The sequence below is a fragment of the Manihot esculenta genome, chromosome 10 (assembly GCF_001659605.2).
Source record: "Manihot esculenta cultivar AM560-2 chromosome 10, M.esculenta_v8, whole genome shotgun sequence".
NCBI lineage: Eukaryota > Viridiplantae > Streptophyta > Magnoliopsida > Malpighiales > Euphorbiaceae > Manihot > Manihot esculenta.
The window spans coordinates 8,885,899-8,904,212 of record NC_035170.2 but is presented as its reverse complement, the minus strand read 5'-3'; the positions used below and the strand labels follow the sequence as shown (position 1 = coordinate 8,904,212).

Genomic DNA, 18,314 nt, shown 5'->3' with positions numbered 1-18,314 from the left:
TAAAATATACAGAGATTATTGAATAGCTGCTAGCAAATAATGCAAATGACTAACACCAACAAAGCATTGCAAACCTAAGAATAGACAAGCTAGACCAAATTTTAGAAGAGCCTAAAAAAAATTAAAAGAAGAGTATCCACTATCCAGTTACTACTCACATGATTAAATCTCTGCATCAATTCTCAAACTACCAAGTACCAAATCAAACCACAGAGCTGTCATGAGGTCATGTAAATTGTTTTGGATATCAGGTCATATCAACAAGCTCTCATGAACTAACAAAAAATTCACATGGTAAAAATTCAAATGTTTTAGTATTGTCACCCAATCACTAAGGAATACTAATATGACGTGCCCCCTCCCTAAGGAATATTTAACATGATGTGCCCCTTCCCTTGCCTCTTAATCTAAAGTGTCAACCATTTTTGCAAATGAAACTATTTCTGCACTAGAAATTATCTGATATCCTAAAAGCTAGCTCTTACATTGGGGATCATAGATCCGTGCTGAATTTGGGTCCTTGTAATAGCATCATTCCAAAACTTTAATTTGTACCCAAACTCCCTAAAGATTAGTTTCAATCAAAATAGCGAACCTGATGTCAGGTTCCAGCCATTGTTATTAAGGCAATTAGAAACACTAAGGCGAATGATACTCTATGGCCTCAGAATAGAGGCGAGAGACCAGGCAAGGGCCTTTTTGAAGGGAGGCACCATAGTGTATGTATGTAGGTACACACATATCCCCTTTTCAAGAGAAAATATCACACTTTTAACTTATTTGGAACCTAAATAATACTTGGGTGACATAATTTATCTAGCTTAATATACTAATAAAAATTGAAATAAATTTAATATAAATAACTAATTAATGTATGATAAATATTTAATATGATATATATATTATTTACAAATTAAATATATTATTATTAGTATCATTAAAGTAATATAATATAATTTTAAATAATTAAAATACTTAAGTTTTTATTTTTTATTTTATTTAGCATGATTTCCTTATACAAAATTAAAAATATAAAATTAATATAAATAACTAATTAATGTATATGATAAATTTTTAAATAAAATATGCATATTTATTTAAAATTTAAAGTTATTTTTTTATTATTATTATTAAAATAACATAATACATTTCTAAATAATTAAAATAATAATTAATAATTAATTTATAGTCTAAATTTCTCACCTTTTTACAAATAAATAAACATTATTTATCATATACTAGTAACACCAATATTAATCTTCCATTTCTATTATTGAATCCCACATCGGTTGTGGAAAGGGGTAATGTGCCCCTTATATGAGTCATAGGCAATCCTCCCTCTTGAGCTAGCTTTTGGGGAGAGTTAGGCCTGGCCCAAATTTAATATGGTATCAGAGCCTCCCCATCCGATGTTGGGCGGCCCATAAATGTGCCACGCACCAGTAAAAAATTATGGGCGTGAGGGGGTGTGTTGAATCCCACATCGGTTGTGGAAAGGGGTAATGTGCCCCTTATATGGGTTATAGGCACTCCTCCCCCTTGAACTAGCTTTTGGGGTGAGTTAGGCCTGACCCAAATTTAACACCTATGTTACTAATACCAATATTTTTAATTATACATTACTAATAGCAAGAAAAAAAGTGAGGAAAAGTGTAACACTTAACAGAGAAACTCAGAGAATTGAAGAAGATGAGTAAGAATTAGATTGGGTGAGAAAAGAGAATAGGAGATGGGAGAGAGAAAAAAAAAGGATTAAATGAGAAAGAGATTTAGAATTGTAGAGGAAGGAATTATTGATTTCATTATTCAAGTGCCGAAGGAATGTCTCCGGCTGGTATTTATACAGCTGTAGCTGTAACAAACTTGTAACAACCACTCAACAGCTAAGCCACCAAGGCCTATTTCCCTCCAAACTCAATTCACATTTTTCCCTCCACTATGTTCTTAACAATTCCTCTCTTCTTCCTTGACAATACCCCCCATGAGGGCCTTCTTGTCCCCAAGAAGCCGCAAAGTGAGAAAATTGGGCCAAGATAAAAAATTGATCCTCCCAAGTAGCTTCTTCTTCTGTAAGGGAAGACCATTGAATGAGCCCCTGAACAACTTGTTGTTCATCCTTAGTAATGACTCTTGTCTTAAGCACCTTCTCTGACTTTATAACAACTTCATCACCTTGAAAAGTTGGTAACTCATGAATAATAGGCATCCCATCTTTTCTTCTTAAAAAGAGAAACATGAAATACAGGGTGCATAGTGGCTGTCGAAGGTAAAAGAAGCTTATAAGCTACTTTTCCAATCCTTTCCAACACTTGATAAGGCCCATAGTACTTAGCTGCCAACTTTAATGCCTTTCGAACCGCCAAGGAGGTCTGTCTATATGGCGCTCTAACTTCAAATAAACCCAATCCCCTACTTGAAATTCTCGGTCAGACCTCTTGCTATTGGCATATTGCTTCACTCTGTTCTATGCCTTCAACAAATTGTCTCTGATAAGTTGAGACATGTGTTGCCTTGATTGCAAAAATGCAGAAATACCTTCCACAGACACATTGTGTAGTTGTAGGAGAGGAAGGGAGGTTGGTTTATAACCATAAAGGGCTTCATAGGGAGACATTTTCAAGGCAGAATGATGGCTGGCTTTATGCCACCATTCCGCTAAAGGAAGCCATTTCGCTCAAAAGTGAGGTTGTTGATAACTGAGACACCGTAAGTATCCTTCCAGACTTTGATTCAACCTCTCAGTTTGCCCATGCAATTGTGGATGATAAGCAGAACTATAGGCCAAAGTAGTTCTCAGCTTTCGAACTTGTAAAAATCTTGTCTCTATCGGTTATGATAGAAGTTGGCAGCCCATAAAGTTTGAACACATTGTCCAGAAATACTTAGAGCAATTACGGAAGTAGAGAAGGGATGCTTTAAGGCAATGAAGTGAGCATACTTACTGAATTTGCATATCACTACCAGAATAGTATCTTCATCTTTTGATGTGGGAAGTTGTTCTATAAATTCCACAGTAATCAGTTGACAAGCTTGTAATCGTATAGGTAAAGGCTAGAGTAACCCAGGGGAAGCACAGTGTTCTACCTTACATCTTGCACAAGTATCACATCTTTTAACCCACTCTATCATACTTTTTAACATTCCCGGCCAGAAAAAATGCCTTTTGAGCCTAATATAAGATGCATACACTCCAGAATGGCCCACCAAACAGAAACTGTGATACAAGCTGAGCAGCTGGTCTCTTAAAAGAGCCTTTGGAGCCAACAAACAGCTGATCATTATGGTATAAGAGCCCATTTTTAAGGTGATACCTTGGGCAAGCTTGTGAATCAACAGAAAGCTGAGTAATAACGTCAGTGGCAAACTGATCATCCTCATAACTAGTGATGATGTGTTTCATCCATAAAGGCTGAATAGAATACTCTAAAACCATAAATTGTCCCTCCTCAATGTGGCTTCATCTGATTAAAGCATCCGCAACTATTTTCACTCCCTTTCCTATATAGAATTTTTTATTGCAGCCCCAATAACTTGGAAACCCCTTTTAATTGCAAGCTGGTATGCAACTTCTATTCCAACAAGTATTTAATACTCTCATGATCAGTCTTAATGAAAAAAAGCCCTTGCTCCAAGTAGTGTCTTCATTTAGACACAGCAAAAGTAATAGCCAATAATTCTCTTCCATAAACTGACAAACTGCTGGTGCTTGAGCTAAAGGCTTTAGAAATATAGGCTATAGGGTGTCCTCCTTGTTGCAGTACAACTCCCATTCCCATTCCACTTGCATCAGATTCAATTACAAAGGGTTTACTAAAGTCCGGCAAGGCTAACACAGGGGCTTTAGTCATGGCTTGTCTCAGTGTCTGAAATGCTTCTTGAGTCACTGCATTCCAATGAAAGGAATCTTTCTTTAACAAATCAGTGAGAGGCTTACTAATAAGTCCATAATTCTGAACAAATTTTCTGTAACAACCTGTTAACTCCAAAAAGCTCCTAAGCTCCTTAACTGATTGTGGAACAGGCCAATTAAGCATAACTGTCACCTTCCCTAGATCAGTAGATACTCCCTTCCCAAATATTATATGTCCCAAATAATCAATCTTAGTCTTGCCAAAAGAGCATTTGGAGAGCTTGGCAAAGAGTTATTGTTGTTGCAAGACTTGGAACACAGCTTCAAGATGTTGCAGGTGTTCTTCCCAAGAAAAGCTATAGACCATAATGTCATTAAATAAAACCAGTACAAACCTCCTGAGATAAGGCTTGAAAATATAGTTCATAAGTGCTTGGAAAGTGGCAGGTGCATTGGTCAAGCCAAAAGTCATAACTATGAACCCGTAATGACCCACGTGAGTTTTGAATGTTGTTTTATAAACATCAAGTGGGCTCATCCTAATTTGATGATAGCCAACTTTAAAAAATGGTTGCACTATGGAGCTCATCAAGTAAATCATCAATTACTGGGATGGGGAATTTGTCTTTCACCCTGATGTCATTTAATCTCCTATAGTCAATGCAAAATCTCCAAGAACCATCCTTCTTTTTGACCAAAAGCATAGGAGAGGCATAAGGACTTCAACTAGGCGGAATATGACTTCGTTTTGCAGCATTTCCTCTACTAACTTCTCAATTTCAGCCTTTTGGAAATATGGATACCTATAGGGTCAAACATTAACAGGTTGGATTGGAGCAATAGAGGAATGGAGTGGTTATGAGATCTAAAAGCTGGCAAGGACTGTGGGTCTACAAACACACTGCTATATTTATGAAGTGTTATAAGTCCTCAGGTTGGTTGTTTCTGTAACAAAGCTTCGCAACCCAGGAAAGTTTGTGGACACTCAGAAACTTGAACCGAGAATAGGGGAGAATTGAAATCACTGCCTCTCTTATGGGTCAATTTCCTGGCATTCTTGCATTACAACAACTGTAATTGTGATGCATAATCCCCAATTCCACGTAACACCACTCGTTTCCAGTTTGATACTGCATTGATCAAAATCAAACAAGATTGAATTATGAGCTTTCATCCAATCTACTCCCAATACCATGTCAAAGCCTCCTAATGGCAGCAACCGGAGGTCAAATTGGAGGGCCAACAATGAATTTTCTAAGTAAATTCTAATGCCTTTTCGGTACTGAAAACCTTCCTTCCATCAGCAACTTTAACAGAAGTGGTTGGAACTGAAACAATAGGAACCTTCAATTCCTTTGCTACCTTAGCATCCAAAAAACTATGGGTGCTGCCACTATCTACTAGGATCACAAGCTGTCTATTCTAGAACTGACCCAGCACTCTTATTGTCTCACTTCCCTGACTGTCTTCCAATGCATTGATGGACAGATTGGCTTCTTGGGAAAATTCAGGTACTTCCTCCTTAACTTCATGCCATACCTCTTCGCCTTCTACTTCCTCCTCCAAACTGGTATCTTGCATAGACAACAAAGTCTTTTGTCTACACTGATATCCAGGAAAGAACTTGTCACCACACTTGAAACAAGGTCTGGGGTATCTTATATTAGATTGTGTAGTGGTGGAACTGTTAGGGATAGAATTAGATGAAGTAACGGTAGTTTTGGAAGTAGTTTGGCAAACTGAGGATTGAATAGCAGTGGGCTAAAACTTTGGAGTGATTAATAGATTGTGGGCAATTTTGTGGTCTGATAAAGGTGGCTTAGGGCCATATGAGTAAGTGTTATGGATGGAAGGGTTACTTCTGTAGGAGTTTGCATTCAAAGGATTGTTTGCCTTGTAAGTGGGATTATAGGTTTTTGAATAAGGGTTGCTCGTTTTACTACTGGTGAGGAACTGTTCTTGCAATCTTGCAGTTTAAAATGCTTGAGCTAGTGTAGTTGGTTTACGCATTCTTACTAGTGGTCTGACTTCATCCCTCAGCCCTCCTATGAATACAGATAATGAATAGGGCTCTCCTAGAGATGGCATAACCCTCTCCAATTTGATCCTCACGTCCTCAAACCCATCCATGTACTCCTCAATAGTCCCTTCCTGCCTAATCCTCATAAACTCCTCTAGTGCATCCTCCATTTCTTCTTCCCCAAATCTGATACACAGATCCTTCCTTTTCCTCTTCCTTTTCTCTGCTTCTGTTGAACTTGAATTGGTTCTATGTTTTTTGCTATTGAAGAAAGAAAAAAACAGCTATGACACCTCTTGCCATTCTGCATTAGGCGCTCACCTCTCTCACTCCAAGCGCACCTCATCTAAGCGATATGCCTTAACAACACTAGGCCCAACAAGATTCAACACAAAATAATGGATTCCACATTATTCTTTTTTTATTGTTTTAATATAATTTTTACCACAGACCATTTTCTCACTCTTCCCTTATTCTCACCCTTTCTTTTATGTGAAGCACATAAATGAGAAACATGAAACTATGGCTTGCTCCAACAATGATGAAGCTACAAATGATACCACAGAGAATTTTTTGTCAAGTGTATTAGCAAATACCAGTGTTAATTGATCGGAAACTTGAAACTGACTTCTTTTAATAATTGGCATATCCAAACCATCTCACATACTGATTGTGCAATGGTCCTATAGTCTAATTCTGCACTGGACTGAAAGACCACATTTTATTTCTTACTTCATAGATTTTCTATCTGCCTTTGAACTTGCCCAATCTGTATCTGAAAAGCACTCAATATTAGAGTGCTCATGATTTGAGTACAACAAGCTTCGTCTTGGAGCACCCTTCAAATAGCATAAGTTCTAGTCTAAAACTGCCCAATGATTGACTGTCGAAGAAAACATGAACGGACTTACAATACTAACAAAGTATGTATTGTCAGGATGAGTCACTATATGATAATTTAATTTTCCAATGAGTCTCCTATACTTCGCAGGGTCTTTAAACAATTCACTATCATCATTTGTGATTGTGAGTTGTGAATTAGGACTCATAGGTGTACTACATGGTTTGACACCCGATTTTTTCTATTACAGCCAACAAGCTAAGAACATATTTTCTTTGAGATAAGAGCATACCTTTCTTGCATCTTGGCACTTCAACACCAAAAAAAAAAAAAAATTACTTCAATGGTCCCAAATCCTTCGTCTAAAATTGGGCATGAAGAAAGGATTTTAGTGACGAAATGCCGGCAATGTCACTCCCTATGATGACAATATCATTAACATACACAACCAATAAGATAATCATATTATTTATATAATACTAAGTAATCATACTTGCTTTTTTGCAACCCAAACTCTTGAACTACCTCATTGAATCTGCCAAACCAAGCTCGAGGACTCTACTTCAGACCATATAAAGATTTGCGTAGATGACACCTTTCCATACTCTTCCTAAGCAACAAATCCAGGTGGTTGCTCCATATAGACTTCCTCATAAAAATAACTATGTAAAAAAACATTTTTAATATCAACCTAGTTTAGAGGGCAATCATAAGTTGAAGCCATTGAAAAAAAGAGTAGGACAAATGTCATCTTTGTTACTAGAGAGAAGGTGCCAAAGTAATGAAAAATATAAGTATGGGCATACCCTTTAGCCACAAGACGAGCTTTGAGACGAGTCACAAACCATCCAGATTTACTTTTATTGCAAATACCCATTTATATCCAATAGCCGACTTTCCTACATGTAAATTCACTAAAGTCCAAGTACCATTATCATCATCCAAGGCTATCATTTCCTCTTCCATAGCAGCACGCCAACCAGAATGAGAAAAAGGTTCATGAACCGTTTTAGAAAGAGAAATAGAATCTAAAGAGGTAACAAAGAAACTAGAAGAAGAAAATAAGTGATCAAAGAAAACAAAAGATACAAGGCAAGACTAGGATTTGGAGTACTGGACACTCAATCTGACAGCAAAAAGGAGGGTAGAAAACTGGAATCATGGGATTCTGGATCAAGTCTCTAGACATCGTGAGTAAACATGGATTATAGGTGGTCGAGGTGGTGCTGGAACAACTGTAGGAGCATCTATAGAACTCACAGTAAGGGTTACAATATAAACAAGTATATCATCATCCTCTCCTTGACTCTTAGAAGTAGAAGACACGGGAAAGAAGGGTGTATTTTCTAAGAAATTGACATCAATAGAGACAAGGTAGCAATTAAAATAAGGAGAATAGCACCTATAACCCTTTTGCAAACGTGAGTATTCAAGGGATACACTTGAGAGACTTTCTTATTCGGTAATTTGAGGACGAATATCACGAACAAAACAGGTACTACCAAAAATCCGAAGTTCAAGAGGGAATAATGCCTCAGATGGAAAAAGAATAGTATAAGGAATATCACCATTAAGAACATAAGAAGGCATTTGGTTGATAAAAAAAAAAAAGGCAGTGATACAACATCAGCCTAAAACTATTTGAGAACTCTCATTAGAAACATGCAACCTCAAGAAGGTGCTTATTTTTTCCTTTCTGCTACCCCATTCTAAGAAAGTGTGTCAACACAAAAGGAATGATGAAGCATACCATGTTGGGCCACATAAAATTAGAAGGGGTTGAAAAGCATTCTTTAGCATCATCACTGCAGAGAATGCGCACACAAATATTAAATTGTATTTTTATTTTGGTACAGAAGGCAAAAGAGATGGAACATAGCTCAGAACGACTTTTCATTAAATATAACCAAGTTAAATCAAAATGATCATCAATAAAAGTAACAAAATACCCAAAATCAGTATTGGACACAATAGGACAAGGACCCTAAATAACTGAATGAACTAACCCAAGACGATGATATTTAGCAAACTGATACGACTCACAATTTAAAGATGAAATATTTATGAAATTGAGAATATAATTTCTTTAGAGAGGATAATGAAGGATGTCCCAGCCTAAAATGCACTTCAAAAGGAATTAAAACACTAAAACAAGCGATGGATCTCTACATCCTTGTGTCAAGTATGCAGAAACCCCAAAATAATCTGCTTCATCATAAGATCCTAAACCAAGCAATAACCAAGAAGAAAGAGACACAACAATTCAAGGTTAATTTGAGTTTACTAATAGAAATGAGATTGAAAGAAAATTATGGTAGACTTAATATAGAAGACAAGGAAATTGACGAGGTCAGATCAATAGTTCTAGAACCAAGAATAAGAGAAGTGGAGCCATTTGCCAAAGTGACTTTAGATGGTGTAGTATGAGACTCAAAAGTAGAAAAGAGATTTGAATTGCCTGTCATATGATATGTAGCACCAGAATCAACAACTCATTTTGAAGAGGGAACAAGATATGTGTTGCATTTACCTGACTAAGCAATGGCAATTACAGGAGAGGTATTGGACTATAAGGATTATGGGAGAGGTATTGGACTATAAGGATGCTTGTTGCGGGGAAAATTAAGCAAATTCATCTAACAAAACTAAAGAATCCTTTAAGAGGGTGAGGCATCTATTGTATTAGAAAATGCAACATGAGGCCATGGGCTGACTGAGCATGCTAATTTTTTGTGTTGAAGTTTGTCTACATGTGCATTTGGTATGTCCTAGCTCATGGCAGTAGTAGCACACAATTCCACTTGATTCTTGATTGCGACCCTCCATTTCACTGTCGCAATTGCCTTGTGCCCCATCCTTGGTACCACCTTTATTCCGTTGATGACTATTGTCATTGACATGGCTCACAAGTGCATTACTAGCTTGAGGGGACACAAATTGCATCATTTCAGTGCAAAGAACTCTAGCAAAAGCCTCATTGAGAGAAAGTATCTCAAAGTCAGAATTTAGGTTCTAGCAATATCAAATTCTAAAGGTAAGCCAACAAGAAAGCTCATGACAGCCATTTGTACTCGTTTTGACTGTTGAATCTTAACATCTGGACTAAATCCAGACTAAAGGGAACTAAGAGGGCCTCTCTAGTTTTTCTGAATGATAAAAGGCCCTGCATACATCATAAACACGAGAAACATTTCCTCTAGCAGAGTATAAAAACCGAAGATAATGCATTACTTCTTTAACAAACTCGCAATGACTAATTAAACTGATTACCTCACTTTCAATGGAATTCTGTATTTGTACAAACAATCGAGCATCTTCCTGCAACCAAGTTTGTTTTGCATCATCTTTGAGTGGATCAAAGAGTAATATTATCCTTGTCAATACTCCGCAAATACACATGGATGGCTTTGGTCCAATCCAAGAAATTAGTCCCATTGAGTTTTTGTTCCATAATTTTGATCATTACAAGAATTACATCCATCACGACAAGTTTATTCTCCGCCATAATGCACAAGTACCACAAACAAAGACCCAAGATTGATCAAATGAACCCACACGCACTAGACCAGCCTATTCAAATACCCAGAAACTGCAATAGTAAAAAATAAGCAAGTTCACCTTCAAAGACTTACAAAACATGACGGCAGCATACTAGAATGGACTCCCCTCGACAAGTCAACCATGAAAGAAGAGAACAGAGTGAAGAAGGTTGCCGGAAAGTGGCTCACGCGTCAGTGTGTTGGCCAACAATGTCTGGACAGAAAGGGCGCATGAGGTCCACGCGCAGCTCCTACGATGACCGGACTCTGGGAATAGCTAGCACTCCTTCTGGGATGGGTAGTGAAGCTAAACAATCACTCTATGTGGGTGACCTAGAGTTTGGGATAAGTTTGTGAAAGAGAAACTCACTGCGTTTCTCAATTTAATTTTACGAGAATTGGCTCTAACATCATATTAATTGATTAGAAAATTGTAGGTTTTTATTCACAATGAATAGAATTTAAATACAAGCTATGAGAGTTTTTATAATCAATATAAATATGAATTCTAAAATAGACTTCTAAAACAACACTAACACTAATAGACTCCCAACTTATAGCAATAACATCCAGTAAATAGCTAACCTCTTTGTTAAAATCTCTAAAATTTTTCCTATTTATTTTTATTCCTTAATTGAAGAGGCATTGACTTATGAATTCATTTGTCGTATAATCCCATAGCCGGATAATCCTTGATTTAGTTCCTAATGCATTGTAATACCTAAGTGGTAATTTCATAGAGAAGAAGCACATAAATGAGGGGCATGAAACTATGGCTAGCTCCAATGGAGATGAAGCTACTAATGGTACAAGAGAGAATTTGTATCAAGTGCATTAGCAAATATCTACCACAAATAGCTAAACTCCTTGTTAGAATCTCTAAAATCTTTCCTATTTATTTTTGTTATTGGAAGAAAGCATTGACTTATGAACCATTTGTTGTATAATCCCTTAGCTAGATAATCCTTGATTTAGTTCCTAGTCTGTTGTAATCCCTGAATAGTAGTATTTTTCCCTTTTTATTTAGGTCTTTCTTGGTGCATAAATTCTTGTTGTACCTATAACTTTGATTAGTACGGTATTATAATATGGATGGTGCCAGAACTCAGTTCCTATGTTTACATAGGCATCATTGTAAGAGAGTAAAATAGTTATCAAAGTTTTTTGCTTTTCAAGTTTCAACCTTCATGGCTGATAAGCAATAAATACAACCAGCCTTCACCACCAATAAATCGATAAGCAATAAATACAACCAGCCTTCACCACCAATAAATCTACCTCAATTCCAAATGACCCAGTTCTTTCTGCTAGACCTTCATTGGCAGAATCTACATAATATGCATTCATCACCAGCGACATCAGATTCCCATTCTAGGCCTTTATCAACAATGCAAATTCTTAGTTGCTCGCTTTGCTTAGTTCCTAATTTGTTGTAATCCCTTATTACTTTTATTTTTCCCCTTCTAAGTTAGGTCTTCTAGGTGCATAAACATTATTGTACTTTTAACTTTGATAAATAAGAAAACCGAGGATAATCTTGTTCCCTCTTGTTTCCACCACAAACAGCCCCTGCTCAGCCATTCTTCAATTTCATTAAGTTGATATTTAAGTGACCAACAAAACACACTTTGTTCTTGATATTGAGGGGTTAAGTGCAGGTATTGGTATTCAAGCATAGATTTAGGTCTACATGTCAATGGAGAATCAAAAGTTGACGTTAGGTTCTGCCTAGAAAATGAATCTGCAATGGCAAGAAAATCAGATGGTTAACATTAATCTTCACCTATATACATTTAATGTCATGTTCTCTATTGTCTAGCAATGGGTGCTGCGCTGTGTAATATAAACAAGCCCGTCTCATTTTGACCCAAACATGATTACACCCAGCCTGAACACAACACGATCATTAATTGTGTCACAAATGATCAATACTGACATGTCTTTTTCATTAAACAAATCAAATGACATGACCCAAGTAAACCCACATGACATTACCTGTGTAATCTGTTTACAAACAGGTTCCACTAGATGTATTAATTTCATTAACATATTAACCCATTTAACATTTTCTTGGGCACTAAGTGCAAAGGAGTATACATGCTTTAGCAAACATGTGATTCTCTTTTTTCAATTTAGAAATATATGCCCTATTCCAGGGAAAAAAAAAATATGGGCCCTATGTTCCACGCCCACATCCTTTTTTCTTCCATTATTAATGACAATATAATTTTTAGTTTATCCATTTTAATTTAGGAAATTCACAGTCAAGTCCTAAGATTTAGCAAAAACATATTATTCCCTATTATAAGTTTGGTTATTATTGGGCCCTTCAGTTTTAATTAACTACAACAAATTGGTCATTTTGTTAAAAGAATGTCCAATTTGCTGTCGGTCACTGTTTGACTCCAAAAGATAACTTATCAAAATGTTTCTAATACCAAAGTTGCCTTTGAAAGGTGAGAATACTTCTCTTCTTGGTGGGTTAGGAGTTCAGGCATTTGTATCATTACAATTTGGGATGAAGACTTAGTTAATTGCGCTGCTGTTGGACATTTTCTATAAAGTCAATCAAAAGACTGCCATGACTAACTAACCTTTGTTACCATGTTATGGCACACTAACCCTCGTTAACATGATTTTGCAATTCTTTTTCAAGAAGTCACTGATGACTAAGTGTGAAATTATCACCAATCTCAAGAGCATGATGTTAAATATGTTTATCAGTCATTATTGGTAAGCTTTAAGATGTAAAGCCCATTTAGGCCATTCTTTATGCAAGTGTTTTTATGAGACATCAGCTATATGTTAAAATCATCTAATAAGGAGGATATGTCCTGTTCAAGAGTGAATAGAAGCTACATCACATGCACATATGTGTATCATAGAACCAAGAATATACTATCACTAATACCCACAACATACACCTGCAGTCGGCGTATGTTTAGCCAGAAAACTTATAAAAAAGGCCATCAGATATTGATAATCAGTGAGCAATATAAAAAAAAAAAAAAGACGCATCTTAGAACAAAGATAGAGCTGTTTTATGGTGAAGGGTGGCATATTGCATGAAAATTGTTGCTTAATCTGAATCCTATATCAGGCAGCAGATAATTATAACACGAACATCACATAAGAATCTCCCAAAATAAATTGCCCAAAGCTAAGGAAACAGAGGTATTAGTGAAAGATCCAGATAAATCAAACTTACACTTTCAAGATCATTTTGAATGTCAGCAATAGCACGTCTCACTTCAGATCTAACTGTTTCATATATATGATTAGAGGCATCATCTCCCAACTCATCTCCTTGAAATGACTGCATAATGAATAACAAAGCTAAATCATCACACAACATTCCAGCCAATGACATTTAACAAATGTCCCAAAGGGGAAATTAGCATTCAATCCTAGTCACTAAACAGTAAGAAACTAGCTTACTAACCTAAATAAGCTTAAGCTTCTGATGCAATATATTTAAACCAAGCAAACACAACATTCCATGTAGCTCACCTTCATTTGCTCATAAATTGCCTTACTAGTTCTCTCTTCAGCTTCAGAGAATGAGCTTCCCAAAACTCCATCATCCCCGCTCAAAGTTGGTGAAGACGACTAAAAGAGAACAAAGTTGTAAAAGCAAAATTAATCAAACAGTTCCATTTCACATAGCTAACTAATTCACTATCCTCCTACCATACCAAATTTGTGGCAGAACCTCGTGCTGGCGCCTGTAAGTTTTCAATCTGTTCAAGCGTATCAGAACTACTACCTCTGACTAAATTAACCTTCTTCCCAACATTTGAGCCATTAGCAATTCTATTTGTGCGCTTGTTCAACAAGCTACCACCTCTTTCAGCATCACTCTGGAACCAGATTTATCAGAATAGAATTATATGAACTTGACGAATATGTTTGTGCAAAGAATAGAAAGAGGATATCGGATTTAACCTCAGAATTCAAGGGATGGGTCCTGGCCAGGGGACCCCGGGACAAAGACCGGCGGCGCCCAGTGTCCACCCTGGAGAGACTCCTATGGACATCTTTCGGGCTCCCGGAGACATTCTTAGCAACATCTCTGGACACCGATCTTCCTCTCTTGATATCAGCATCCGAAGACTTTGGATTATCATTGTCGGGAGGGGAGACAGTGGTCCAATAGAGTGGATTGTCTCTTTTAAACAAGAAATCCGATGATGTTGACGAGGTTTCTTGGTGGGATCTTGAGACAGCGCTTACACTTCTTGATCTTCGAGACGGTGGTTTGTTTGGAGAGTTGGATTTGGTTTCTTCTTTGGAGGAGGAGGCGGATGCAGATGCTGAATTTGTTGGCCTTCTAGTGGAAGATTTGAAGGCTGACACTGCCATCGTTGATTCAACTCTATATAAACATTGAACATATCATCTCATCATCAATATGAAATCAGATGTTGGTGAAGAAATTTGTATAACATTCTATTTTCCTTTTCTTCTTTCACAACCAACTCATCCCTGTGAAGCCGAATTTGGCGTTGGTCACTGTCATTGTGATTAGTGATCACTTGTCAGTGATTTGCGAGTGACGCCTCGTCTTATGCCGGTTTCTCTGCTTTCATTTCCATTCTTATTTCTATTTTGGAAACTTCACTTTAGTGGGTAAATTTATTAATTAGTTTTTAATTTTAAAACATTTTTAAATTTATTTATTAATTTTAATTAAAAAAATTATTATTTAATTTTTATATTATAAAAAAATTTATTAGTTAATTTTTAAATTTAAAAATATATATTAAAAAATTTTTAATATTTTGAAAAATTTCTTAATTAATTTTTTTATTAATTTTAATCTTTAAATATTATAAAAAAATTAAAATCCCAAAAGTAATTAATAGACTTTTATTAAATCTAAAAAATTAATTAATAATTTTTATATAATAGACTTTTATTAAATCTAAAAAATTAATTAATAAATTTTATTTTAAAATATAAAAATTAAATAATAAAATATTTGAGAATTAAAATTAATAGATAAATTAATTAATAATTTTTTTAAAATATTAAAAATATTTTAATAATTTTTTAAAAATAAAAAATTAACCGACTAAATAATAATTTTTTTCTATTAGTTATTAAATATTAGACTCAAAATATAAATGAATTAATTAATAGATATTTTTATAAAACTAAATATTGAATTAATAAGTTTAAATGGTATAATATTTAATAAATAATATTAATTAATAATTTTTTTAAAATTTAAGAGATTTTTAATATAATTTTTAAATTTAAATAATTAATTAATAAATTTTTTTATATTATAAAAACTAAATTATAAATTCTTCTAATTTTTCCTGTTTACCATTAGATTTTTTATTATTATAATCTCAAATGTTGAAGTTCTCTATAATTAAATATTTTTGTGCTCAATTAATAAATTTTTATATATTATACTATAAATATTAAATAATACAATACTTAATGAATAAAACTAATGAAAATATTAATTAATAGATTAGATTTTTAAAATTTAAGAGAAAATTAATTATTTTTATACAATAAAAATTAAATTATAAATTTTTCTTTCAGTTTTTATTATGGAAATAGCCTTCTACAATGCTTTGATATATCCTGTTTACCATTGGATTTCCTATTATTATAATATCAAAACGTTGAAGTTTTCCAAAATTTATTACTAACTGTTTTCCATAAAAAGACTATTTTTCGATTTTCTAAAACCTTCTAGGAAGGACACATGCTAGAAAAGCCAAACCATCTTATATGCAATTAGAAGCAAGGAAGAAGAACAACAAGAAGCGCAATAGGGAGGCTTATCAGTATCTCGATCTACTTTAACCAAAGAGAAGCCAAAATGCAAAAACCCATGATTATGAAGTCTCCAAAGCATCAGCTATTGATCACAATAATTTATCATTGATCACAACAATTTATCCGTCGACGCACTAGTAATGGAGCCAATGCTAGAAAGCAACACAAAACAAAACAGAACAAACCCAGACAAAGAAAGAAAATAAAAGCAGACGATGAGGAGAACCTTCATAGAAAATCGTCCTTGCTTGGTCGACATTTTTTAGCATTTAAACTCCAAAAAGGCTATTAGACGAGGAGGTAGTGGTGGGCTCAATCCCATTAATCCAAAATCAAGCGCTATATTTCTTGGCCAATCAAATTAGATGACCTAGACAATTCTAGTTACTGAATGAACCATGATCAAATGCCCTAATTTTCAGAAATCCTTCATTTCATTATCTCTCTCTTCGTTTTCGCAATTACAAAGCTACTAAAATTTTATTAAAGATAATTTAAAATAATTTTATAAAATTATCTATGGATATATACAAAGCAAACCTATTTTCTCTAAGAATTGATATATATTCTTTTAATTTTGCACAACATGGCATTAATTTTAAGAAGTTTCTTTTGCGTTAAATATCATTTATACTAAATAATTTTTTTTATTTTTAATGTATCATTTTTTATCATTTATGTCTTAATTTTTTACTTAAATTATTATTTTTCAAACAACCAATTGTCAATACATCTCCGCATGGATATGCATATATATAATGCAAATATATATGTTTTCTTTCAATAGTTTTATTATAAAAAATTAAAAATCTATATAAGTAGCAATTTATTTTTAAAATATAATTTATTTAATTAAATTACATAGAAGAACTTATGCTATATGAGAGTAGTCCACATATACCACAAAATAGGTCCACGTAGCAAAAATCTGAAAAGTGGATAATGCGGTCCCACCCAAGAAAAGAAAGAGTTGGAGACCTTAACACCCGGTACATCATCAAGACTCAGCCTCTCTTGGATAGGTCGAATCTCGGTATAAAGTTACCGTCAGTAGATATAATCCAGCAGATCTCCATTATCCATGTAATCACGGGATCATCAACCAGTTAACTCGGTGGGATCTTTTATCAAGCAGCAGGCCATATCATCGCTGGATTATTAAGAAATGTTATATTTATCCTCACCTTCTTATAGTATAAAAAGGAAATAATCTCAGAGGCAAAGGTATACAATTCTCTTATACAACTACTCTACACTTCTAAGCAATTCTATTCTCTCGCTCTTCTCTTCAAGCTTATTGACTTAAGCGTTAGAGTGGCTGCTATAGGTACCCACCATCTCACGTTTTCTTTCTTGCAAGTCTAGTCAATCACAGCACAACTCTGTTTTTCGGCCACATCATTTGATTCCGTTGCTAGAAAAATCTATTGAATCCTGTCTGTTCATTTCGATTAGAGCTAGTCTCTTATTCCATTTCTCTGAGACATAAATCTCTTTCGTTTTTCTTATAAAATGGCTGGAACTTCCGAGCTGCTATTAAGATTGCAATCAATGAGGATGTTATCCTTTTTTTCTACCCATAATAGTGGATAAAATATGCCCTCTGTAATACCCGGATAGACTCCGGCACCGGAATTCCTACCGTCCGGCAGAATCTCGGATGTCGAAACTCTCTAGAAGGGTAAGAATATGTTTTTCTAAAATGTTTTTACATGTTTTCAAGGTTTTAAGTATGAAAGAAATCGAGTTTTGGAAGAAAAACACCATGTAGGAAAATCCAGGTTCGGCCGCCAAACCTCATGTTCGGCCGCCGAACTTGGTGGAGTTTTGGAGTCACCTTTGGCTTCCGAAGGTGGTCTGGCCAGCCACCTATAAAAGGCCCCATGTCCGAAAATGGGCGAGTTTTCTCCTCCATTTTCGAGCAAAGGTGAGTTCATACCCTTCCATGGTTGATTTTGAGGTTTTCCTTCAAATCCTACAAGTTTCTAACAAGTTTTAACTTAGTTTTGAAGTTTTTGAGCAAAGATTGAAGTTGGGAAGCTTGGAGACCTCCGGAACCCGTTTTCCCCAAATCTCCAAGTTGGGTTACGTTTTCTCTCGATCTTCAAGAGGTAAGCGTCGATCCTCACCTCTTTCGATGTTTTAAACAAGTTTTATGAAGGTCTATAGAGTAGAAATGCATGTTTAGGTTAGTTGTAAAAATGTTAGGGTTTTTGTGGGTTAAGTATAAAATGCATGATTATTGTGTTGCTATGTGATGTTTGT

At 35.1% G+C, this 18,314-nt stretch overlaps 1 protein-coding gene across 7 annotated transcripts in view; it reads right to left on the bottom strand.

Annotated features, from left to right (window-relative positions):
• The window catches only part of LOC110623974, a 58,442-nt gene that overhangs the window by 12,043 nt on the left and 28,085 nt on the right, over window positions 1–18,314 (bottom strand). For 6 of the 7 annotated variants that reach the window (XR_006352228.1, XR_006352227.1, XM_043960550.1 and 3 more), the window contains exons 15-18: window positions 14,196–14,625; window positions 13,946–14,110; window positions 13,761–13,859; window positions 13,459–13,566 (exon numbers count right to left, since the gene is read on the bottom strand). Coding sequence is in view for 5 of the 7 variants with exons in the window: in XM_043960550.1 (XP_043816485.1) it covers window positions 13,459–13,566; window positions 13,761–13,859; window positions 13,946–14,110; window positions 14,196–14,625 (802 nt within the window). In the remaining 2 variants the exon portion in view is untranslated. Of the gene's footprint in view, window positions 1–13,458; window positions 13,567–13,760; window positions 13,860–13,945; window positions 14,111–14,195; window positions 14,626–15,984; window positions 17,200–18,314 lie in introns of those variants that run through there. The other variant, XM_043960554.1, reaches the window with a different exon arrangement.